The 25,210-nt window shown below is 50.0% G+C and overlaps 1 protein-coding gene across 5 annotated transcripts in view; it reads left to right on the top strand.

The window, feature by feature from the left end:
- PTPRB (protein tyrosine phosphatase receptor type B) overlaps positions 1 to 25,210 on the top strand; it is a 113,219-nt gene that overhangs the window by 75,247 nt on the left and 12,762 nt on the right. For 4 of the 5 annotated variants that reach the window (XM_072843269.1, XM_072843267.1, XM_072843270.1 and 1 more), the window contains 14 exons: positions 1,364 to 1,627; positions 2,366 to 2,647; positions 6,799 to 7,077; positions 7,414 to 7,563; positions 9,755 to 9,998; positions 16,075 to 16,181; positions 19,654 to 19,753; positions 20,533 to 20,616; positions 20,719 to 20,736; positions 20,893 to 20,974; positions 21,554 to 21,644; positions 22,502 to 22,578; positions 23,660 to 23,794; positions 24,986 to 25,108. In XM_072843269.1, coding sequence (XP_072699370.1) covers positions 1,364 to 1,627; positions 2,366 to 2,647; positions 6,799 to 7,077; positions 7,414 to 7,563; positions 9,755 to 9,998; positions 16,075 to 16,181; positions 19,654 to 19,753; positions 20,533 to 20,616; positions 20,719 to 20,736; positions 20,893 to 20,974; positions 21,554 to 21,644; positions 22,502 to 22,578; positions 23,660 to 23,794; positions 24,986 to 25,108 — 2,036 coding nt within the window. Of the gene's footprint in view, positions 1 to 1,363; positions 1,628 to 2,365; positions 2,648 to 6,798; positions 7,078 to 7,413; positions 7,564 to 9,754; positions 9,999 to 16,074; positions 16,182 to 16,399; positions 16,691 to 19,653; positions 19,754 to 20,532; positions 20,617 to 20,718; positions 20,737 to 20,892; positions 20,975 to 21,553; positions 21,645 to 22,501; positions 22,579 to 23,659; positions 23,795 to 24,985; positions 25,109 to 25,210 lie in introns of those variants that run through there. The other variant, XM_072843271.1, reaches the window with a different exon arrangement.

The raw sequence follows: 25,210 nt of genomic DNA, 5'->3' as shown, positions 1-25,210 counted from the left end.
CCGCACTGGCTTCTGCTCTCTTGCCACCACTGTGGGCATCTTAGGGTTTGGTGGAGAAATGAACCTGGCTCCTCTGTTTGCCAGCACGCTGCCGCGAGAGGGCTGTAAGCCAATGTGGCCCGACTCAAGCCGTGCCCTTCAGGCCTGTGCAAGACATGCGGGCAGTGGAGGAGTGGGGGGCAGCTCCAGAGCCGGGCCTCTGCCAAAGGGACCGAGCAGTGAGTGCTGGGAGGCAGAGACAGGGCTGCGAGAAAGAACACGATGCATTGCAGGGAAAGGAGAGACAGAGACCTCTTTGTGGGCTGCCAGTGACACACGGAGTGCACTCTTCCATAATCTGAGTTCACTCTCTTATTCTTCTGGCATTTTTTTTTCTCATTTGACGATGGTGTTTGTGTGCTTTACATGCCAGGCATGGGGCTGACCTGGGGAGCTCACATTGGCGGGGCGGGGGGGGGGGGGGGGGCACACCACGCTCTTGAGGGAGGTGACTGGGGACACCTGCAGGCCTGGGAAAGAGACAAGCAGCACGTAGTGACGGTGACTTAGCAGGACGAGACAGCATTTTAGACAGAGGAAGCCCTGTGCGGATCGCCTCCCAGCACCAGCCGAGGCTCTGAGCATGTCCTGGGGGAGCCGGTGCACACGAGCCACAGATCCGGGACCACCTAGACCCGGGCACAGTCGTCTCGGCCTTGCCTTCACCAGGGCCTCCGACCTCTGCACATCTTCCCTTATCTGCTCACTAATGTTTAAAGTTCCTCCATCAAGAGATAAGAGTCTTCACTCTCTGGAGAATAAGGAAGCTTAAATACCCACGGGACAGGTGCCAGCGTGACTAAGTCACACGGCGGTAGACGTGACTGCTAACACTCTTTTCCCAAGCGAGGCTCTCCCAATATAGATTTGGGTGGGAAAGGGAGGAGGAAACTGGGAACCTACGAGAGCAAGTGGAGAGGCCCAGAGGGGGAGGTGATGGGCCGAGGGGCCTGGGTGAGATGCCAGCCTGGAAGGGGCTGCGACCTCCTGTGAACACTTTTGGGGCCTTTTAGAAGCCGAGGTATAAACCGTTTGACCAGTTTTAACCAGTCATTTCTGAAGATCTCATTTGAGATGTTTATCAGACCTCGTGTGGCAAGCAGATAGAAGCCACCACCTGTGGGGCTTTGTGTTATTTCCGTTTGTACCACATCTTAGACCACGTGCCCCTAGAGTGACGTGCCTGGCAATCCAGGCAAGATCTGGCTTCTACAACGGGCGCCTCTCACCCACATGCCCAACAGAGCTCATATTCTCAGCTGTAGGCCAGATGGCTTTGCAGCTGCCTCCTGTGTTCTCAGTCAAGGTTTCCACTGTGCTTAAGTCCCAGCTTCTGTGAGTAACCTCAGGGGATCCAATCGGAACATGACAGACAGTCTCTGGTTCAGCTGGAGTCCAGCCTCCGGGGACTTCGACTTTTATGAGCTGATTCTCTACAACCCCAATGGCACGAAGAAGGAGAACTGGAGAGACAAGGACCTAACAGAATGGCGTTTCCACGGCCTCGTTCCTGGACGGAAGTACACGCTGTGTGTGGTAACTCACAGTGGGGACCTCAGCAACAGGCTCACAGGGGAGAGCAGAACAGGTAAGAAGCCCGCTTGCCCAAGGCTAGTATTGGTAGGACAACAAGTTATAGTTTTAAGAAGAAGAAAGAAGATCCATCATGGTGTGCCCCTGACCTTGGCAAGGCACCACGATACGGTGGATAGAGGAAACAGACCTTCTCCACTGCACCACGAGAGATCTAGGAACAAGGTCTAGGGCCTTAGCTCTGCCACTTGCCTTCGTGACGCTAGGAAGGTCATGGAGCAGTCGAAGGAAAGATAAACTCGAAGTCTCAGTTTCCTTATCTGTAAAGTGGGGATTAACACATGCCTCATCACTGTGTTGCTATGGGCGACGCTTCCTAAGTATTGTATTTCCTGGGCATACACAGATAGTGTTAGTCTGCATGCCACCCTGGGGCCAAGGAACAAGCCTATCTGGACAGGACTGTGTGGACTGTAGCCCTCACACCTCAAACTCTAACAGAACCCATACCTTTCCACACTTGTAACCCATTTATGGCCCACCCCTGCTCCACAGCACCCTGGTAAGAAAACTCAGGTTATGAAAAGTAAAGAAAATGCACAGAACACATTTGAGGACAGCACCTGACACATAGTAAACACTAGAGATAGAAGCTTCTATTGTTAGGCTTTCCCATTATCTCTTGCTATGAGGCACATTGAGGTATGTCTGATGTCACTCAGCTCTCTTAGCTATAGCTGTTCCGGCAGAGACGTGTTTATGTGATTTTTTTTTCACCTTCTCTTACATGCAGCCCCAAGTCCTCCCAGTCTTATGTCATTTGCGGATGTTACAAACACCTCCTTGGCCATCACCTGGAAGGGGCCACCAGACTGGACAGACTATGATGACTTTGAGCTGCAGTGGTCCCCCCGAGATGCAATCACAGTCTTCAACCCCTACAGCAACAGAAAATCAGAAGGACGAATCATACATGGTCTTCGTCCAGGCAGATCCTATCAATTTAGTGTCAAGACTGTCAGTGGTGACTCCAAGAAAACCTACAGCAAGCCAATATTTGGATCTGTGAGGACAAGTATGACATGTTTTGCTACTCTTGGTTCTCAGACGGAGTGAGGGGGAAGTATGTGTCGTGACATCTTATTCCAGTGAGGTTCATTTTTAATTTTTTTATTTTTTAAAGATTTTATTTATTTATTCATGAAAGGCACAGAGAGAGGCAGAAACACAGGCAGAGGGAGAAGCAAACTTCCTGCAGGGACCTGATACAGAACTCGATCCCAGGCCCCCGACATCACGATCTGAGCCAAAGGCAGATGCTCAACCACTGAGCCACCCAGGTGCCCTTGAGACTTTGTTTAAATTTACATTTTTCCTTGTGATTGGTTAGATTTGAATTCAGACAGAGGTCTGTATAGACTTGTTCATGCCTTCAACATGAACAAAGGTGGACAATAAAGACATTATCTCTGCCCTCAGGGAGCATGGGGTTGAGTGGGAAGTGTGAGGAAGGAGTATTTGGCTCTATAGAAACTCATGGTAGGGGCGTCTCACTCAATACAAGGGAGCTTCCTAGAAGAAGAAGCCTCCAAATTGAAACCTAAGAGAAGAATAAGATTCACTAGGTTGATATGGGGAAAGAAATGGAGAATATGCTAGGCAGAGAATAAAATATTCCAAGACCAGGCAGGATAGAGGAATGGAAAGGATTTTCATTGACCAGAGCATAAAAGGTGAAGATTAGGAAAATCGGATCATAAAATGTCTTGTGAACCAGGGGGAGTGACTTTAACTTTATCCCCAATCGATTGGAGTCACTGAGGGATGTGCATCCGAGATTCCGAGATAACATAACCAGATTTGCACTCTGGGTACAGTGTGGAGTATAGATTGAAAGGAGCAAACTAGAAACAGAGGGATCAGTTAGGACATATTGCTATAAGTCCCGCAGATAAAAATACTTCAAGCATGAAATATGTATCAGTTTCTTCCCAAAGGCGCTTTGGGATAGTTGCAACAAAGCCCAGAGAAACAAAGGTTTTCGGTACAGGATCCTCAATCCAAATAGCTATTTTTCAATGATACCAGCATATGTAGTTTCAAAGATTGGATCAGATAGTGGTTATTGATAAAATACATGGTTGAAAATTAGAAATTTTAGCAAGTAGTTGTTTCACCCATTCAACAGACATTAATGGTAGAGGAATTATAACTTGCGCTCCGCATTGTATCCAAAGAGCAGTTTGAGGTTGCCTAGTTGAGTGTCAAGAGAAATCGGTGAAAAAGAACTAAGGATTTTCATTTACAGCAAGCTCAGGACGGGCTCTTGGTGGTCCATTGTGGGCCATAACCCTCGTGTAGGATCATCCCATGACTCTGGGTCCCACGCATATGCTCCAGCCATGATGAACAACTTGTAACTCCTGATCTTCCACCTTCCCAGCCCCCAGCCCCACCCCGGGTGCCTGGGTTCATGCTCTCCTCTGCCTAAAAGGCCCCTTTCCCGGTATCTTGGGGAGGGGTCATCTCTGCCAGAAAGCCTTTGCTAACTCCTGCCCACCTCTAACTCCGGAAAGTTGTCTAGCGCTCCATCCGGCACCTTCTTTCTCCATTTCTTCTGGCACATTCTCCTTTCTCCCCCATATTATGGCTGGTTTGAACTCCTCTCCCTTCCTAGAGGTTTGGGCTAATGCCTCACTCACTTCTGCACTGTTCACAGTCCTTAGAAGAGCACCTTGCATATAGCAGACACTTATTTCTTGAGGACAGGGGATGTGCCCCAAGGTCTTAGAAGATTTATAAGCTTTTGAGGCAGACGAGAGGGGAGATGGAACTGAGGAAAGAGGTGGAAGCAAATTTCCATATTCTTTGAGCAAATTATCAGAATCACGAATCAGGCAGGGTGTTTTTAAAGACTTTCTCCAAGGCTAAACAGAGAAGGTGTCTTTGGGTTCCAGCTGTGGTCTGGTTGGAAGGAGCTCGAAAGATTAACGAGCAGTTAGTGTTTGAAAAGACGCCATTACTGCTCGCCTCAAAGGCCAATTGCCTCATCCTGAAAAATCTTCAGGTTGATGACTTTTTTCCCCCCAAATCATTCTAATCTAAACTGTTATGACTTAGCAAAATATTTTAGACCTTGATGTGAAACACAAATTCATGCAGTGGCACAAAGATGCTGAGTGTTTCCAAGTCATGGTTGTTAGGGACAAAGAGTCCTATGACGAAGGAGAAGGCGGGTTGTATGCCGAATCGGAGCAACAGCTGCTGCTCCGTGAGGGATTACTAGGTCTACACAGCGTTCCTGGAAGATCACTATGATCTATTCTGCAAGCAGGGCCAGGGCCACCAGCTGTGCGGGCACACAGGCCCCATGCTTAGAGGGACCCTTCACTTGGTTTAATTTTCTGTTGCCACCACCTGGAAATCTTAATAATATTTTGAACACAGGGCATTGCATTTTCACGTGGCATTGGACCCTGAACGTTATGTAGCCAGTCCTGTCTACAAGGTTTATGCACAAAACATATATTTTAATTTGGGGAGGAAGGGCAAGTGGGAAAAAAAAGAGAAAAGGAGGAGATTTATAACAGGGACTATAAAAACCCAACAGTGAATTGGAAGGTGTTTTTCCTATTTGGTGTCCTAAAGGTCAAACAGAACTGTCTTCAGCCTTATTTTTTTAATCCCTCCCCACATTATGCAGTGCTCTTGTGAGCCTTTCCGATGGAGTGATGCCACTGATTAGTGCCATCTGAAAATTGTTACTGTATTTTCCACCGTGGTCAATGAAACAATAGGCAGGCTTTTATAATTAAGTATTTATCAAGACTTTTGACTCCTGGAATGAAATAGGGTGGTCTAGAACTAGATTTTCAAGTGCTATTCAAGAGCCTGAAGGCTCCTCAGAAATCCCTATGGACAGAGGGCTAGCCAAGGAAGGGAAGTCTTAGGGAGGTCACCCAGCCTAGCACCCCTGGCCCCCCAAGGCACACTTGAAGCACAGGACCAGAGCCCCTCTGATTTAACATATTGGGGAACTGAGACCCCTTCTTTTTTAAATGGCTCAGCTGCTAAAATTAAATTTAAATATCTATAATTTAGGGACACCTGGGTGGCTCAGCAGTTGAGCGTCTGCCTTCAGCTCAGGAATTTATTCCTAGAGACCCGGGATCGAGTCCCATGTCCGGCGCCCTGCATGGAGTCTGCTTCTCCCTCTGCCTGTGTCTCTCTGCCTCTCTCTCTGTGTCTCATGAATAAATGAATAAAATCTTTAAAAAAAAATCTACAATTTAGCTTCATAGGATGTAATTAGAGATGTAGGTACGTAGCAAGTTGGGGAGGGCCTAGAATTTGATTATTCACCTGCATGGTCAGGTCATCTAGGTGTTTTCTTGACAGACTGTATCACTCACTTCTTGTGGAGTCATTCACCACAACTAATGAGATCAGATACTTTCATTGAGTCCCTACTGGGTCAGGCACTGTGTCAGACAGAAGAAACTGAATGACCGCAAGCACAGGGGGTGGGAGAGCATGGTGGATACAGAGAACTGCAGGTAGTTTCACTGCCTGGAGGATGGCATGTGAGCAGGAAAGGCAAAAAAAATGGAAGAGGGGGACAGAGCCATGGCCTAGAAGGTAACAAGTAAGTAATGCCATGTCTTAATTTTCTCATAAGAGCCAGCAGTTACTGAGCAATTACTATGCCAGGCATGGTTTTCTGGGTGGCCGTACCTGATTCAACTCACTGAACCATCGCAATCCCCATAGGAAGTAGGTACTCTTCATTTTCCCACTTTATAAATGTGGCACGGACACGGTAAGTAACTCACCCACAAAGTCACACTGATAAATAGAGTTTGAATTCAGGCAGGCCAAGCTACCCTTTTAACCTTTGGGCTACTCAGTCCCACCTTCCATCTGACTTCTGCCCTTTGATTTTCATGCCTGTGCTAAATTTAGTGTGCATTTGTGTTTCTGATCACACTGGCACCTGGTGATTTTCTAAGGGGACAGCACTGTAATTTTTCACGTTTCTCAAAGTATGGTCTGGGAAGCAGAAATTCCTTGGGAGAGCCATAAGAACTGCCTTTCTTGAAAAGCAACCCAAGTAAATGTTGAGAATTACTTATTTAGGTCTCAGAGCAAATGGGGCCCAGAGGAGCTGGGGGGAAAAAAATGAAACAAAACCAAACAAAAAACCGTCTCTCCCTCTCTCTCCTGTAGAGCCAGACAAGATACAGAACCTGCATTGCCGGCCTCAGAACTCCACGGCCATTGCCTGCTCTTGGATCCCTCCTGACTCTGACTTTGACGGCTATAGCATTGAGTGTCGGAAAATGGACACCCAAGAAGTTGAGTTTTCCAGAAAGCTGGAGAAAGAAAAGTCTCTGCTCAACATCATGATGCTCGTGCCCCATAAGAGGTACCTGGTGTCCATCAAGGTGCAGTCGGCTGGCATGAGCAGCGAGGTGGTGGAGGGCAGCACCATCACGATGATAGACCGTAAGTGTTTCCTGGGGGGCACCCCCACCCACTTCCCGGCCCCGGTAGCGCAACTTGGTGTCACTGGGATGAAAGAGACCCAGAAAGTGTCCGGGAGGTGCAGACCCTTCTGGATGCCTGCAGAGCAGCCCAGCAGCAGGCACAGGAAGTGGCCTTAGCGTGCTTGAGGTGCCCGGCCTGCGGGGGCATGGGGGGGCATCAGGGCAGCGAGCTACATGCACAGGCATACACACGCACACACTGGTGTAGGTGAGCAGAGACCTTCATTTCACCAATTGTTGTTTCTGTGGAAAAGTGGAGCTGTGACCCCCCCGATTCCTTCTCCATCCCTTCCAGGGCCCCCTCCTCCACCACCACACATCCGCGTGAACAAAAAGGATGTGCTCATCAGCAAATCCTCCATCAACTTCACTTTCAACTGCAGCTGGTTCAGTGACACCAACGGAGCTGTGAAGTACTTCACAGTGGTAGTGAGAGAGGCCGACGGTAAGTGACGCCAGATTCTCTGCCCTGAGACCCAGGGTTGCCTCAGCCCAGGCCACCCCAGTGGCTCTTTCTGTGGCCAGGTGTTCTAGAGCAGAAACCTTAAGTTTTATATCTTCCTGCCCCGTCTCCAGTGGATGCTGGGAGACGTGACAAATACGTGGGCACAGGCTCTCTCAGCAAGAAGCCCGTTGCGCAGATAATTGTGCAACAGGTGAGCAACAACAGTAGCAACCACAATGGTATCAGTGACCCTCGCTTAAGGGCCTCGTGATGAGCCAGGCCCTGCTGGAAGAGCATCGATGGCCTGGTTGATCCTCACCACCTGCTCACTGCTCATCCAGCGCCGTGGACACTCTGCGGTGCAGCCACCAGCCAGCCGCGTACTCCGGCGTCTCCCCCACCCTGATCTCAAACACCCCAGGGAAGCACACGCTTCCAAACCACCCACCAATTCACAAAAAACCTTCAAGAGCCAGCAAGAGGGAAAAGATGATCACGAAAAGCCTTCTCCCTTTCTCTACTGAATTTTCAGCAGTAAATTTCAAGTTCTGGTCTACGACATTACTCACTGCCTGCCTGATTCCTACAGGCCAGGCAGAGACAAGGAAAGGGTGATGGCAGCCTCCTAGACGACGCCAAGTAGGATTTTTAGAGCTTAGTAGGTTGGCATTTGTCCACCTACTGGAGTGTTGTATTAGCCACCGAGGTCGTGTGTGGCCTGTTTCTCCAAAGCACATGTCTGCATCTGCAGTGACGTGTCATAATATATTTGACGTGTCTCATAGTTTTCAAAACTGCTTAAGGTGTTTACCCATGAGTTTCTTTAGCATCCCTGACTATTTTAACCCATTTGTGGGCAGCGAGAGAGTCCAAACCTGACAGGGCCTGGGGCACTTCCTAGGCAGAATAGTATTTCAGTCTCGCAGGGTATGTAATGGTCTGTGTGCTTTGACGTTTTATTTAGTTGTACTGAAGTTGGTCATGCAGAATTAACGAAATCATTTCAAGGGTCAGTGGTGCATCCCAGATTTCCTTATGTCTCGTAAATAGGTATGTTTACTTGTATCTGTGGATAAGGATTTAAGAGATAACTCGGTGAACTGTGGAGAGATTTTAGATGTAATGGAGGTGCAGTGAACACAAAGCTTTACTACGTGAATGTAAGGGAGTGCCAAAAGGAAGCCAAACCCCAGCAGGCAGCCTCATGTTCTCCAGCCTTGTGGGCTTCAATTATTGATGTGCGTGGAGATGGGCCGTGCTCCCCTGGTGATCTAAGGGAGCAATCCATCTCCTATAAATGTCATTCATAGCTTATAGTTCATCCCAAAGGCAACATTCCTCTTCAATTACTGCCAACGAGGTAGTATTTCCAAGACCCACTCATTGTGAACGAATTTTATTAACCGAGGCTCCAGGATGTGATGAACCCCTGTAATGCCACTCCTTGAAGTGTGCTGTAAATGGTATCCTACCTCTGTAATATTTATCTTCCTGATTATGCTTTCCTCCAGCCAACATCAAAACGAGCTTGCAGTGCCAAAACACACAGCAGGCTGGGTGGACAGGGAAGAGTTCTGGGAAGCGTGCTACAGGCAGGGCCAAATTTGAGCCAGGATTACACTGGACTCAAGATAACAGAGAGCTGCACGCGGAGCAGTTATCAGACTGGGTGTGGCACGTGGAGCGTGCCTGTGGGTGACTGTTCTGGCCTTGAACTTGATTTCTCTTATCTCTTCCCTATTTCCTAGGTCATAGGGGTTTCCTTATTAGCTCAGCTACAATGGTCGTTGGCAAGGCAGAGAACTTATTGAGTGGGTTGACTCGTACAGTGGGGAGTGTCCAACTTTCTGGAGTTCTGGAACACATTATCCTCTGATGCAACGAGTTAACCTCTCAAACACACACGTTTTATTTCCGAGAAAAATGATGGGTGTGTGTGTGCATACAAATACATGTACGTGTGTGTATGACATCCTGTGTATACAGATATTATTATTAATTTTTATTTTAGAAGAAGTGAATTAAAATTAACTTCATTAGCAGAATTTCACAGTATCCTTCAAGGTCAAAGAGTCTGCACTTTGGAGATAACCCGAGATGGCGGGAGAGGGGAGGCCGACTTAGAAACCTAGTGAGAAATCGCCGAAGTCACAAGAAAGTCGGTCATTCACTGTGGGTTTCCTCCCTCCAGGCAGTGATGAGCTGAAGCCAGAACAACAGCACCCTCTGCCCTCCTACCTGGAATACAGGCACAATGCCTCCATCCGGATGTATCAGACCGATTATTTTGCCAGCAAATGTGCCGAAAGTCCTGACAGCAGCTCCAAGAGCTTTAACATTAAGCTTGGGGCAGAGATGGAGAGCCTGGGTGGAAAATGCGATCCCAATCAGCAGAAATTCTGTGACGGACCACTGAAGCCACGCACGGCCTACAGGTTAGACGTATTACCATCATTTTGCAAAGAAGGGACGTGCCTCGTTAGTGGGTACGCAGCTGTCTGGGCATCTGATGCATATGAGCTCCTGTAGACTAATAACCTGTGTTACAACAGTGCTGTGCATGTTGCTGGGTAATTTATAAAAGTGGTGCTCCTGCCTCCATTCACTAAGGTGACGTGTCAAGAAGGCCTTCGGCCTTGCGCAAAAGCTCCAATCCATTATACGAAGAACCAAAGGTTCCTAATAGGTTGTTCTTTCTCCTGAAACTTCTTTAGCACATGTCAAACAATTCATTTACTATGTTAATGACGGGGAACATGTCCAAACAGGAAGACTGAGTTGGGGGGGACCCAAGAAATATAAGGTTTCATCTTCTACTTTCAGTGAGGGTTGAAATTACACTTATTCATTTATCATCTGAGGCATAAAAAGATGAAAGTGCTCTGTGGCCCAGACAGAACTGTGGAAGGCGAAGGCTCCTGTGTGAAGGAGAGTACCCTTGAAAAGGAGCAGCCATTTGGCTTGGCCCCAGGAAGCACTGCCGCAGCCAACAGGCCCTTCCAGCCGTAGGGATTGGCAGTGCCCTTGGCCTGCACCGGACTCCCCGAAAGCAAGTATGAGAGGAGGTACACAGCATCCCAAGCAGAGTCCTCAAGAAAAAGCGAATGTTGGCTGCTATCTTGGCTGCAAGCTACGGGGCGTCCAAGATCAGCCCTGCTGCGGAGGATGTGCTGTCTCTCCCGGGTGCGGGCAGGTGCCCTGTGGGCCAGTGTCCCCTCTGGTTCATCGGTGCCCAGGTCTTATTGACTCCTGTGTATTTTGAATGTCCCCCATGAGTCCCAGCAGAGACTTTGCTGTGGGCTCCAAAGGGAGACAGCGGCATGGCATCCCACCTGAGAGCGCTCATAGCCTCTCCCCGAATCAACATGGGCAGGCTGACGGGTTTCCTAAACCAGAGGACTCACGTTGAGACTTTGAGCAGGAGATACGTAGCTAGCCCTGCCCAGGACTCACCCCAAAATGCTACCGCCACCCCAGCCAGTCGGCATCTGCAGAGTAAACACGCGCACAGTTATCAGTGCCATTTACTTGGAGAAGCCACCATATGAGCCTGCCTGAAAGGGGTGGACAGAGCAAAGGGGCACAGTCAGAGGGAGCAGCACTCGGGAACCCTTCAGTTCCTATAAGAATCGAGAGATGCCGCACTCCTCCGTCACTGGGATCAAGGATTTTTGAGCAAAAGTCTCCCAAAGGCTCTATTTGATTCGCAAGTTGGACGGTGGAGGCTGGTTCTTGTTTGTCGGTTCCTGAAAGCGATGGAGAGAAGGTGGCCCCTTACTACACTTAAGAGAGGGTGATGAGAAGCGGTAGATTTCCCCCGTCTGGGCCCAGCACTGGAAGCTGCCCGGGCCTGGGACAGTCTGCACGGAGTTCAGGCGCTGCTACTTAGCTGTGTGACCTTGGAAAGGCATTTCAGTTCCCAAATCCTCTCTTCTCCCATCTGCACAGCAACACAGGAGGGATGTAGAGGACCCATCAAAACTGGTCATGTCCCTTCTAGGTTAAGGTCTTCCGGGGGTCCCCTTTCCCTTCCAGGAGTAGGTGGGATTCCAGAGCAGGGCCCATAAGGCCCCCTCCCGACTGCCTGTCTCTCCTTTGCTTCCCACCATCTGCCACCAAGTACGCCCCGCCTTTTGCTGCCCTTCACTTGCAGTGCCCTTCACTTGCTGCTCTTCACTTCACATGCCTCTCTGATCCCTCTGAGCCTCCACACGTCCCTTTTGTTCTATCTGGGATGCCCTCCCCTCCCTTGATGAGCTGGTGCGTCCCTTCATACGCCTCAAAAGCCAGCTCAGCCCTCAATGAGCCACATGTTACCCCACAACCCAGCCACCCACACTGGGCGGTGGCCCCAGCTGCATTTCCGCGGCAGCACTCAGAGCCTCCATCCCCCCAAGACTCTACTTACCGGCATCCTGTAGCTCTTTGGTTACCTACCCTCTTCACCAGGCTACAGGAGTTCCAGTCTAATGGAGGAGATAAACAATATGGCAAGTACCTGGGCCCAAAGAGGCGCTCATTAAATGTTTGTTGAACCAAGAAGGGAATGAGCCAGATGCCCTGTGAAGAGTTATACATTCTTATTTGCACCTTAATCAACTCACACCTTACTTGTTTTCTAGAACACAACTTTCCTCCATGTCCCCTGTGAAAAGCATGCTGGGCAGATAAGTCTTGATAAGAGGAGGCAAAGCCTTTCAAAGTAGGTGGGGGAACAGGATGCTCAGTGGTGTCCCATGTGACTGCCAACCCTGGCCTTGGTGCAGTCAGTTCTGCGTGTCTCGGGATGATGAGCCTCAGTGCTGTCAGGCATCCTGTTTCTAGAGAGAATAGGTAGACAGGAGACAACATGGGGGGAAATCAGATTGAAAAGAAATGGGAAATGTCAGGGCACCTGGGTGGCTCAGCGATTGGACGTCTGCCTTCAGCTCAGGGTGTGACCCCGGGTCCTGGGATCGAGTCCCACGTCGGGTCCCTGCATGAAGCCTGCTTCTCCCTATGCCTGTGTCTCTGCCTCTCTCTCTGTGTCTTTCATGAATAAATAAATAAAATGAAAATGAAAAAGGAAATGGGAAATGCCTGGTTTAGAATGTGTTCCCATTTGTTACCAGGTTCCTGTTACCTGGGGGTATAGTTAGCGTCGTTCATACAGGAAGAGAAAGAGCAGATCGTGGTGGGTGGGAGGCAGGTCGGAGGTTAGCAGGGTGCTGATCTGGTTTCGTTTCTATTCTAAACAGAGTAGCAGTGTGACCACAACCAGGTAGTCAGCATGGAAGCCGAACCGCACGATCTCTAACTGTGTGCTGTCGATTTCTGATTCTGGACACATGTAAGGTTGAGATCATTACTCTCGTGTGTCTGTTTATTAAAATAACCTTGTTGACACACACACACACACACACACACACACACACACAGAGGCATCTGTAAGATACGGGCAGAGATGTTGAAAGGCACTAGGGTAAACAAATGCTGTAAAGGCTCAAAAGGCTTCTTGAAGGAGGTGACATTTTTAGCTCTGAGCATTAAAAAGGAGGGAAGGATTCAAAAATGCCAAGAGAGGGACAGAAGGAGAGTCAGGGCGGAGGGAAGATCCAGAGTCAAAGTGCAGAGGGGGCAATACACCGACTATTCGGAGAAGAGGAAATAGTCCCGTTTCAACCTGGGGAGAGAGCATGGAAGGGGGTAGCAGGGAAGACAAGGCCGGGAAGACAGGATGGGACGGGCCTGGCTGAGCCAGCCAAGCGGTGGTGGCCGTGTCCCTTTTTGGAAACGGTCTAAGGTCCACTGAGGTTAGGGTGGTCCTATCCTAGGTCATCCCCTCCTTTCTGGCTGCCCAGAGGTCCTTACTCCTCTGCATTCATCTCATAGTCTGTGTTTTGCACCTAGAGCTTCAGAACAGAACATGTGGAGGTTTATGTCCAGTGCCTTTTATTAATAAACGAGGACACCAAGGCCTAAAAACTGTAGGGACCCTTCCTCTAATCGGCAGCATAGCCTTAGCTCGACCTCAGACCTGCTGCTTCCCAGCCTGGGCCCTTTGTGGGATCCCTCCAACAGAAGTCAGTGCGGTCAAACCAAAACTAAGCCGGAAGGAAATCCAGGCTGGGACTCGGAACATACAGAGTTTGGTTTTCTCGCACCAGCTCCCTCTGTGATCTTTTTTTTTTAAGATTTTATTTATTTATTTATTTATTTATTTATTTATTTATTTATTTATTTATGAGAGAGAGAGAGAGAGGCAGAGACACAGGCAGAGGGAGAAGCAGGATCCCTGCAGGGATCCGGGTCTCCAGGATCACGGCCTGGGCCCAAGGCAGGTGCTCAAGCGCTGAGCCACCTGGGCATCCCTCCCTCTGTGATCTTGAACGAGACAGGACATCTCTCCAAACTTCAGGTTCCAAATCTCTGAAGTAATAGAAGAAACTTCCCGATTACGCTGGAGAAGTTGGAGATGCTCCAACAGAACCATGTTTCTGGATCCTTCCACACTTAGAAGCTGCTATGCCAATACTGGAAATTCTTTTCACCAGAGAGACTCATTTCCCAAAGCACCGTGTGTTAGCAGCATGCTCCTGCTCCCCAGCTTCGCACTTCACGCAAGCTGACTGCTTGTCACCCCTCAGGGACCCCTCACAATACTTCCAGCAATAGTCGCTGAGCCTGGGACGTACAACTTTTGACTGGAAAGTAGCTTTTTGAGATGCCAATGACAGGTGTGTTGGATCCACAGCAGCCTGCTCATGCTCCGAGATTGCACGTGGACGTGGGCACGAGTTAGAAGGAGGAACGGAGGGTCAGAACCATCTGCCCTGGGTGACACTAGTTCAGCAGTATTACAGGGCATGCCCAGAAACTTTTGGGTTAAACAAATCTAGATTTAAAAAAAAAAAAAAAAAAAAGGAAAAAGAGACTTCCGTGCACCTTCATAAGATTTAAATTAACACTGGGAAAATGTCCCTGTAGAAATCCAGCCTGATAGTCTCAGCAGACCTACAATTTGAAAGAGAAAGACCTCAAGAGCTGGCCTGAGCAGTCCTTAACTGAGTGCAGGGATGCTCTCCTACAGCTCCTCCGAGAGCTGGTTCTCAGCCTCTGCTTAAACACCCACGATGACTGGGAGCTCACTACCTATGCAGCAGCTCATACTCCAGGTGTTACAAAGTGACTTTTTGTTCCCAGACTACACCTCCTTGTGACCTCGGCCTGTTGGGCTTCACTCTACCTTCAAGAAGAAAAATTACGATGTCGGTTTCCTCTTCTGCATGGGAATTCTTTAAATCCGGAGTCAACCATCATGTTCCCCTAAGCCTTTTCTTTTTTTTATTTTTTTATTTTTTTATTTTATTTATTTATGATAGTCATACAGAGAGAGAGAGAGAGAGAGGCAGAGACAGAGGCAGAGGGAGAAGCAGACTCCATGCACAGGGAGCCCGACGTGGGATTCGATCCCGGGTCTCCAGGATCGCGCCCTGGGCCAAAGGCAGGCTCCAAACCGCTGCGCCACCCAGGGATCCCCCCCCAAGCCTTTTCTGTCTGTCATCCTGTTTAATCACCTCGAACGATCTCTAACCCTTCCTAAGATATGTCCCCAGAAACCAAGCGCAGCCAGCCCGCCTGCGCTGACTCACCCAGGGACCATGAGACCAAGGTTCCATGACGGGGACAGTAGACTTTTCATCCAGGCTGAGGTTACAACTTTATCTTTTACAAGTTGCATCTTGGTGGCTTATTGAATTTAGGGCCAGCTCAGCTCCGGGCACCATCCCACAGGGACGTGTGGACAACCGCCGTGATCGCAATAACTCCAAACACCAGCTGGAGAGCTCTAAATCGATGTCTCCCTGTCACTCTAAATCCAACACAGCCCAAGCAGCGCTCTTCCTCTTTCCCCAGCTTAGCTCCCCATTTCCATCGGTGATGCCATTATTGTCTCAAATGAGCTGAGCTCAAATTGTAGGCCCATCCTGAATTCCTCCCTCCTCCTCTTCGGGCGGGGCCCCATCTGGTCCTTCCTCTCAGGGCTTCCCCACCGTGGTTCCCTCGGCCTCCCTCCTTTGCCCCTGGGCACATGTCCTCCTGTCCAGGAACCCTTCACTGACCACACTGAATAGGGCAGTTCCACGCGCCAGTCCCCATCCCCATCCCCATCCCTCACCCTTACTCTGCTCTGCTCTTCGTGGTACAGATCACCATCCGGTGTATTAAATCTGTGTAGACGTTACCTGACTACCAACACTAGAGAATGTAAGCTTTGGGATGGTAGGGACTTTGCTGTGTCCCTTATCGTCTCCCCAGATCCTAGCACAGGGACTGGCACATGGTAGGGGCTCAGCAAACCTTTGATGAATGAATGAACACATGCATGAGTGAACCCGGGTTTATCTGATTCCATAATTCATGTCCTAGCTAGCATACATATGGACCAGGTGCCCACCCTGTTACTCCTTGAACACCTCTTCTGTGGTCAGCCGCAAATTCGCACTTAAATAAATCCGGTTTTCCTTTCAGAATCAGCATTCGGGCTTTTACACAGCTGTTCGATGAGGACCTGAAGGAATTCACGAAGCCGCTCTATTCAGACACGTTTTTCTCTTTGCCCATCACCACAGAGTCAGGTAAGGCCACCGTCCCCATCCACTTGCACAGTCGACCACCTACCTCATCACTTACAAGGGCCTCTGTGGAGAGGTCTGGTGGCTGGGCTAAGGGTGAGGGGAACATGCATTTTCACTAGGATTTCAATCTTTATGGGATCAGGGACGATCTGGATTGGAGAAATCGCTCGTTATTTCTTTTTTTTTAATTTTTTTTAATTTTTATTTATTTATGATAGTCACAGAGAGAGAGAGAGAGGCGCAGAGACACAGGCAGAGGGAGAAGCAGGCTCCATGCACCAGGAGCCCGATGTGGGATTCGATCCCGGGTCTCCAGGATCGCACCCTGGGCCAAAGGCAGGCGCCAAACCGCTGCGCCACCCAGGGATCCCTCGCTCGTATTTCTAAAGGAGAATGGACTGAATGGGCATCAGTCTTGAAAAGAAGGATGGAAGTATCGGATTTCTTTAATTTAAAGTGAAGTTTAAATAAATAAATAAATAAATAAATAAATAAATAAATAAATAAAATGAAGTTTTTATAAATGATGGGTGAAAAACATTCAAATTAGGAGCTTGCACAGGCCAAAATATAAGTACAAAAGGCTTTCAGTCACAGGTGGGAATGTACGTGTGTGCAAACATAGAAATGCGTAGGGAAAAAAAGACTAGAGGATAAAACACCAAAGTATCCACAACGAGAGGCGCCTGGCTGGCTCAGTCGGTGGAGCATGCAACTTGTGATCTCAGGGTCGTGAGTTCAAGCCCCACACTGGGTATGGAGCCTACTTAAAAAAAAGTATTAACAATGAATATCTCCAAGTAGTGGGATTATAGGCCGTATTTTTTCCTTTTGTTTATCATATGTGGCTTTTACACCATAAAAGATGTTAACTTAAAAGATTTTACATAAATTTATAAAAGAAACTTCCCTAGAATTGTAGAGGGAAAGCCTGAATAATAGCAGTAGCTAATATTTACTCTCTTTTATCCACGAAATAGTTTATCCAACCTTCATACAAGCTTTTGAGGTAGATACTATTATCATCCCCCATTTTAAAGGTCAAGCCCTAGGGCTCCAAGAGGACTTCTTGGACCTGGGTAACTTGCCCTGGAAGGTAGAGCTGGAATTCTGGCATTTTCCGCTGGAGCCCTTAACCTCTGCACTGCATTGACTCCGAATATTCTCATCATGCTGAGAATAGCATCATTTTTCAGCACATTGTTCCTGGAGACTGACCCCGGCATCTGTCCCAGCCTCTTCCTGGAGCCAGGGTTCTACAATGCTTGGCCTCAGGAAGTTCTTCTTCATAGCTAAAACAGTCTCTCATGCTGCATGACAAAAGATGACTCAGCCTCACAAACACTCCCATCTATTTATGCCAAATATAGGGATAATCTCCCACTTTTCAAACCAAAAAGGGATCAGAACACAGTTAAGAGGATTTAGATGTGTTTGCTTATAATTTAATGTTAAGCAGGGGCACTGTAAACACAATTCTTCACTATTTAGAAAGCCATAGAAATTGTGTGTAGTCCCGGAAAGGAAGGTAGTAAGCACATATCCAGAAAAGAATATTAACCACATTAAAAGAAACACAAGCGTGTTGATTTAATGAGTCTTGAAAAGCAACCCTGAAGAAACAGATCCAAGGGCTTAAAGTGCACGTTCAAAAATGGACTGTTCTGGAGGCCTGAATGTAAGAGCTACAACAGTACAACTTTTAAAAGAAAACGTAGGAGTAAAATTCTGTGACCTTGGATTAGGAAATGCCTTCCTTGATGTGACAGCGATAGCACAGCAATGGAAGGAGAAAAGAGACAGACAAATGGGACTTGATCAAAATTTAGTATTTTTCGTGCCTCAAAGGAGACCATGAAGCAAGTGAAAAGAAAACCCACAGAATGGGGGGAACTATTTGCAAGTTAATATCTGATCAGGCTCGCGTGTCTGACACACCTAAGGACCTGACACCTTACAACTCAATAATAAAAGGTCTGATGACAAAGGATGTGAATAGTCATTTCACCAGAGAAGATACTCAAATGGCCAATAGGCACATGACAAGATGGTCAACATCATTAATCATTAGAGAAAAGGCAAATCGAAGCATTTGCATGAATAAATAAATAAAATATTTAAAATAATAATAATAATAATAGCCCCCAAATAGAGATAACCCAAATGTCCGTCAATGGGTGAATGCATAAACAGTATGTGATATATTCCATACAATGAGATATTAGTCACCTATAAAAAAGAATGAAATCCTGAGACATGCTACAACACGGATGAATTTTGAAAACATTTTGCCAAGTGTGAGCAGCCAATGACCGAAGACCACATATTTAGGATTCAGTTTACATCAAGTGTCCAGAATTGGTAAATCTATGAAGACAAAGTAGATTCATGGCTGCCAGGGCTGGGGAAGGATGGAGAATGACTGCTAAGAGGCCTGGGGTTTCTTTTGAGAGGTGACAACGTCGGAAAATTGAATATGGTGATGTTTGTAAAACTCTGTGACTATCCCAAAAATCATTGAATTATACTATTTAAATCAGTGAACTGAATGGTATGTGAGTTATATTTTGATAAAGGTGTTATATTTTTTTAAGATTTTATTTATTCATGAGACACAGAGAGAGAGAGAGGCAGAGACACAGGCAGAGGGAGAAGCAGGCTCCCTGCGGGAAGCCCGATGTGGAACTCGATCTCAGGACCCCGGGGTCATGCACTGAGCCCCCCAGGGGCCCCAAAGCTGTTTTAAAAATAGGCTACTCAAAAAAAATAAAAAATAAAAATAAAAATAGGCTACTCTAACTATTCACAGACTCCCAGAGGTAGTATCACAGCAGATAATAAAAATGAAATTTCATTGAAGAGCTCTCAGTAACTCACTGGAACCTGCCAAAGTCCCCAATACTATCATACTTGTATCATATGAATGAAATAGCGTTTTTACCACGGTGGCCAACTGCTGGCCTTTATCTCAAGTGTCCTAACTCTATGTACAAGCCCAAGTGAGTATAAAATTCCTTCGTAAGTTGAACCCCATTAACCTCAAAAGTTTAAGGACGGGGCAGCCCGGGTGGCTCAGCGGTTTGGCACCGCCTTTGGTCCAGGGTGGGATCCTGGAGACCCGGGATCGAGTCCTGAGTCCTGCGTCGGGCTCCCTGCATGGAGCCTGCTTCTCCTTCTGCCTGTCTCTGCCTGTGTGTGTGTGTGTGTGTGTGTCTCTAATAAATAAATAAAATCTTAAAAAAAAAAAAAAAGTCTAAGAACGGACCTGCCATTGCCTAGTGGGAACCCGCATCCCCTCTTCCGGGCCGCAGGTGCACCTCCCATCGGACGGCAGATACCGCAGCGTGGGCATCGTTTGAGTTTTCCTGTAACAGCGTCCTTAGGGGTTTAGAGGGTTTCCGTGGCTCTCCTCCCAGTTCTTTAGCACTAATTCTCCTGCCTGGGTCTATTGTGTCCGTCCGGATGCCTGTAGAGCCCTTGTTTGGAGTCATCGAAGGTGTGAGCGCCGGGCTGTTCCTGATCGGCATGCTGGTGGCCGCTGTTGCCTTGTTCATCTGCAGGCAGAAAGCCAGGTGAGTGCACGATTCCTTGGTGCCCGGCGCCCCACTGTACAGAGGTAACCGGAAACGCCCTTTAGCCTGAAAAGTGATCCTGTCATTTCTCCCCGGTTGAACCACCTTTGCTTCTCAAGAAAACCAAGTCAAACCTGCCAACGATGACTCGCTTTTTTCTCAGCGTCTCTACTTGCCATTGATGAGTTTTGCCCTAACCCAAAGGACCGAGGGGCCATCTGTAGCTTCATTTGAATGGGGAATAACTGCTTTTGCTCCTGGATTCGGAGATGTCTGTGACTTGCACAAGCAAGTGCCTTTCTGAAAAACCGCTGAAAAGCGTGGTTGCCATCACCATTCCGTGGTCATATTTGTCATGCTAATTTAAGAAGGGACCAAAAAGAACCAAATAGCATGTGGCCCCAAAGCCACGCCCCCTCCTCTTAGGGAATGTGCTTGGCACGTTGTCCTCCTTCCCGCAGTCATGTCTTGCATCTAAGGTTTACCGGGGTTTTTTTTTTAAGCAAAGTTTTATTGAGAGTGTGGGAAGTGATTATGACCTGTAGCCAAAAACCAGAAGACAAATCTCCAGCTATTGCAGAGATCCGTTTCTGAGTGGGAAAAATCTATTTCTTCTTTATGCGCTTCCTCCCCTCAAAGAGACGTTGGCTGAGTGTAAATCTACAGGAATACTGAAAAATCCATATTTGCACAGACATGCACAGCCTCACCATAAATGGAAAACTCTGTTTAAATCAAGTTTCGTAATCAGAATATAAATCCTCTCCCTTATGTTGCAGCCATGGTCGAGAGAGGCCCTCTGCCCGCCTGAGCATCCGCCGGGATCGACCACTATCTGTCCACTTGAACCTGGGCCAGAAAGGGTGAGCGCCACATTTCCCTTCACATAATGTGTTGAAAGATGAGTTGAGTGTCTTATGTGAGATTTGCTAACGAGGTCTTTCTTCTTTTGGCGCCCTTCACAGTAACCGGAAGACGTCTTGGTAAGAGCGAGAACTCATTGGCACCTCTGTTACCTGCTTTCGAAGTACAACTCAGATTGGGCATGGCGGTGTCCCTTCCCATCAGTAATTTTCTCTCTTTCTCTCTCTCTTTCTTTCTTTCTTTTTTTTTCCTTTCTATTATATTTTCAACGATAGCCCAATAAAAATAAATCAGTTTGAAGGGCACTTCATGAAGCTGCAGGCTGATTCCAACTACCTCCTGTCCAAGGAATACGAGGTACGACTCAGACTCAGCAGAATTTTCGTCCCAGTCTCTCCTGCGGGTCCCAGGCCGAGGGCCGAGGGGGGCTCGGGGGTCAGGACACCCTGCAGGATCCCGGCGGAGCGCTCTCATGCCTGAGTCCGTTCCAGATCCATCTGCTCTCATCTCCTGAAGAGCACAGCAAACAAAGTGCTACCTGGATAAGATGTTAAGGAAGGATGAGCCAGTCTCACCTGTAAACCTGGTTCCGTCAGTTATTTAACCTGGCGATTTGCTGGACTGGGGCACAAGGTGGGAGGGTGAAAAGGGCACAGGCTTCGGGTCCACTGCCCAGCTTTGCCACCTCCGCGCCTTGGGGCAAGTGACTTATCCCAGTCTGAGCCCCATCTGTAAAACAGAGGTGAGGATAGCTCCTCTGAGGCTGGGGTTTTGGGGGCAGGGGAGGCGGAGGTCACACAGGTCCCATACAAGGCGTTCCGGAAACAGTGGCTGTTGTGACATGTTCCTAGATCGTTATGTATCTCAGGGACTGTGCGATCTGCCTTCTTCGGTTTCATATCCTCCACTCGCAAACTTCTTTTTTTGACCTGTTAGGACTTGAAAGACGTGGGTCGAAACCAATCATGTGACATTGCGCTCTTGCCGGAGAATAGAGGGAAAAATCGATACAACAATATCTTGCCCTGTGAGTTTCGTGGGGAACTTTGTCATCCTGTCTTCCCTCTAGCCCTTTCTTCTCTCTTCCAGGAATAAAATGGGGCTAAAGAGATATGGGATAGCTGGATACAGAGGCTCCGAGGCCCTGCGTGCCTTTTAAAAGGGATGTTAGTGCACTTCCCACCCATGCGGTAACGACCAGCTTGAATTCTGGTTCGAGATGCTCTTCTCACGGGGTTGACATGTTATCATGTGGTCCCACTGCTTCTCCTGGGAAGCAGGGCTAACAGCAAAGGCCGACGTGGGTTTCCTTAAAGTCCCCAGTTAGCAATTATTACATGTTCTTTATTGTTTTTAAAAGATTTTATTTATTTATTTATTCATGAGAGACACAGAGGGAGAGAGGCAGAGATGCAGGCAGTGGGAGAAGCAGGCTCCATGTGGGGAGCCCGATGCAGGACTCGATCCCAGGACCCCAGGGTCATGCCCTGGGCCGAAGGGAGATGCTCAACCGCTGAGCCACCCGGGCTGCCCCTTACATGTTCTTTATTATCCCAACCCGATCAGCGGATGGTGGTCCTGGATTGTATTCGTCCCAGCTGCGAAAGGGCACGGCCTCCTCATAGGGCAAATGCCGTCATGTTAAGAAGGAAGGCAGAGGGGGCCTCAGAGAGCCGGTGGCCGGTTGGCTCACATGTTCACAGCCTCCCGTGAGACCTGGGCCAGTCGGTTGTCCTGTCTGAGGCTCACCTGCGAATCGAACAGAAGCCCCGCCCCAGGGGTGTCTTGGGGTCCAGAGCTGCTGCACTCTAGCACCAAGCAGCCGGCCAACGGTGGAAAGCCCGCCCAGGACCCAGTGACCGATCTGTCCATCATTCCTTCCAGACGATGCGTCTCGAGTGAAGCTGTCCAACGTGGATGACGACCCGTGCTCAGACTACATCAACGCCAGCTACATCCCCGTAAGTGGCTCGGGGCCCGGGGATGAGGCTTGCATGGGCGGCCACGCTGCAGGCGCCGGGCCCATTCTCGGTCCACGAGCCTTTGGCAGGCGCCACGCAGCACAGGGCGCACGTCGTCACTGCCCGGCCCAGCCATGCGATACAAGACGCCTGGGCGGCCCCGGGAAAGGCTTCAGCCCCAGCCCCGATCAGAGCTCCTGGGGGGCCGGGGGGCCCCCTGCTCAGGCTGCCCAGCGAGGGCACCTTGTTCCACGTCATCCGGATTCTGGAAAGCCCAACTCGACGGTTCGGGCTGCCGAGGCCCGGCGGTCACTCAGCAGGCTCCGCGCCCGGGCGCAGGGCCGCCCCTCGTGGGACCTCTGTGTTCTGGCCCCGAACAGGAGGGTAATGACCTCAAGTGGCCCCTGGACTGTCAGTGAGCGCTCTGCGGTCGGGGGTAAGCGCCACCTGCCCCCTGAGCCTCGGGGGTCCGCAGAGTCGGGGCACCAGGGTGCCGCCTGGCAGCAGGCCCTAGGGCACCCTCCGATCTGCACGTGCATCCACGGCCCACAGGGTCCTGTGGGTCTGCAGGCCCGGCGGGCCTGGACTCTGGCTCCTCGCAACCCCGGGTCGGGCTGCGCTGCCGGCCTGAGAGCACTGCCCCGGGAGCACGGCGCTGGGCTGCCGGAGGAGCCCAGGGGCGGGGGGCTCGAGGACTGGCCGGCGGGTGGCGGCCATGGTGTGGCAGTGGTGACACAGGTCGGGCCCGGGGCGCAGGCTGCATCCCCTGCGGCTCCCATCCGCCCGGTCCCAGACCTGCCTTTCCCCAGCCCTCTAATGTCCAACGCGACTTAGGCTCTTCTAGAAGGAACGGGGGCAGAGCCTGAGGACATCGGTGCCTCAGTCTGCACGCGTGCATGTGCACACACCGTGCAGAATGCTCCAGATCGTTGCCCCAGCCCTCTGGTGCCTTAGAACAGACCCGCCCGGTAGACGGCGAAGCTGCCGCTTGACGACAGCTCAGCACCGCGGCCGTTGTCCCCGTGCCCCCGAGGCTTGCTGCATGTCGTGCCTGACTGTCCGGCCTGTAAACCCATCACAGGGCAACAGCTTCCGAAGAGAGTACATAGCTACCCAGGGGCCTCTTCCCGGCACCAAGGATGACTTCTGGAAAATGGCGTGGGAACAGAACGTCCACAACATCGTCATGGTGACCCAGTGCGTGGAGAAGGGCCGGGTGAGTAACAGGCCTCCGGCCTCGCGTGCTCACGCCCCCCCATGGGGCCCACCCCCAAAGCCAGGGACAGATCACGTTAGTGGGTCGGGCCCCTCGGCTGCAAAAGGCTCCCGTGGCTTGTGCCCACCTCTTCTGTTTTTTTTTTAAAGATTTTATTTATTTATTTCTGAGAGACTCAGAGAGAGAGGCCGAGACCCAGGCCGAGGGAGAAGCAGGTCCCTGCAGGGAGCCGACGCGGGACTCGATCCTGGGACCCGGGGTCACGCCCTGGGCCCAAGGCGGCCGCCCACCTGCTGGCCCCCAGCGCCCAGATTATGCCTTCTGATGGTGGCTCTGCAGTTTCAGTCGGGGGCGTTTCCGTTCGGAGAGCGGGGTCCCAGAGGGCTGTGACACAGAGCGAACAGCGGCCGCCTGCGGGCCCTCGGCCGGGGTGACTGGCAGGCTCGCTGGGGCTGCCTCTCGTTGCGGAATCAAGGGAAGTGCACTCGGGGCCGGTCTGCAGGCACAAAGCGAAATCGTTCCCCGGGCAAATCGAGCCCTTGCAACGCACTTACGGTCCCGTATGCGCTGCATATGGTCATTTTGGAGGTTACAGAAGAGGTTACAAACCCGGTGCCTGGAACCTGTGCTCCGGGACGCATGCCCATAATTCCTTCTCCTGCCCCCCTTCGTGCAAATCGGAGCTTAGCCACGTGTTCTGACTTCTCGAAGACCACCGGGCACATGGCACCTGGTCCAGGTTAGGGCAGTGACCTCAAACATAAGCAAAGAGGGACCAGGAAGACGTTGCCTTCTTCTGCCTGGCTGGAACTTTCTTCAGAGAGAACCCCCGCAATACCTGGGCTATGAGTGGTGGGACTGAAATGCTGAGGAGAGCAACAAGGAGCTCGAGCCTTGGATCCCCCACCTGAGAGAGACGTGAACCCGAAGGTGGGGCTCCATGCCCTGCACAGAGGTGCTCCTCTCCCTGCACACAGGTGCTTCCTCTCCCTGCACAGATGTGCTCCTCTCCCTGCACAGAGGTGCTCCGCCTCACAGCAGCGGGCTGGCATGGCCCTGAGCACATGGATGCAGAGCAGATTGTCAGATGCTCAGTCCCAGCTCAGGAAGTCACTTCAAGGAGGAAACGTCCAGGTTCGTAGGGGACTCATGTGTCCAGACTCACGTCTTTCCCCCTCTGCCTTCCTCTAGGTAAAGTGTGACCACTACTGGCCAGCGGACCAGGATTCCCTCTACTATGGGGACCTCATCCTGCAGATGCTCTCAGAGTCTGTGCTGCCCGAGTGGACCATCCGAGAATTTAGGATATGCAGCGTATGTTGGAACTCATGAAACCCCCAGCTTAGAAAGATGCGGGACACCTGTGACCCACCCACCCCACCCCACCCCTGCTTTTGGTGCCTCCTGCCCTGTGGT

The sequence above is a fragment of the Canis lupus genome, chromosome 11, assembly GCF_048164855.1.
Source record: "Canis lupus baileyi chromosome 11, mCanLup2.hap1, whole genome shotgun sequence".
Lineage (NCBI taxonomy): Eukaryota > Metazoa > Chordata > Mammalia > Carnivora > Canidae > Canis > Canis lupus.
The sequence above is the reverse complement of the archived record's forward strand: the minus strand, read 5'-3'. Positions and strand labels throughout refer to the sequence as shown.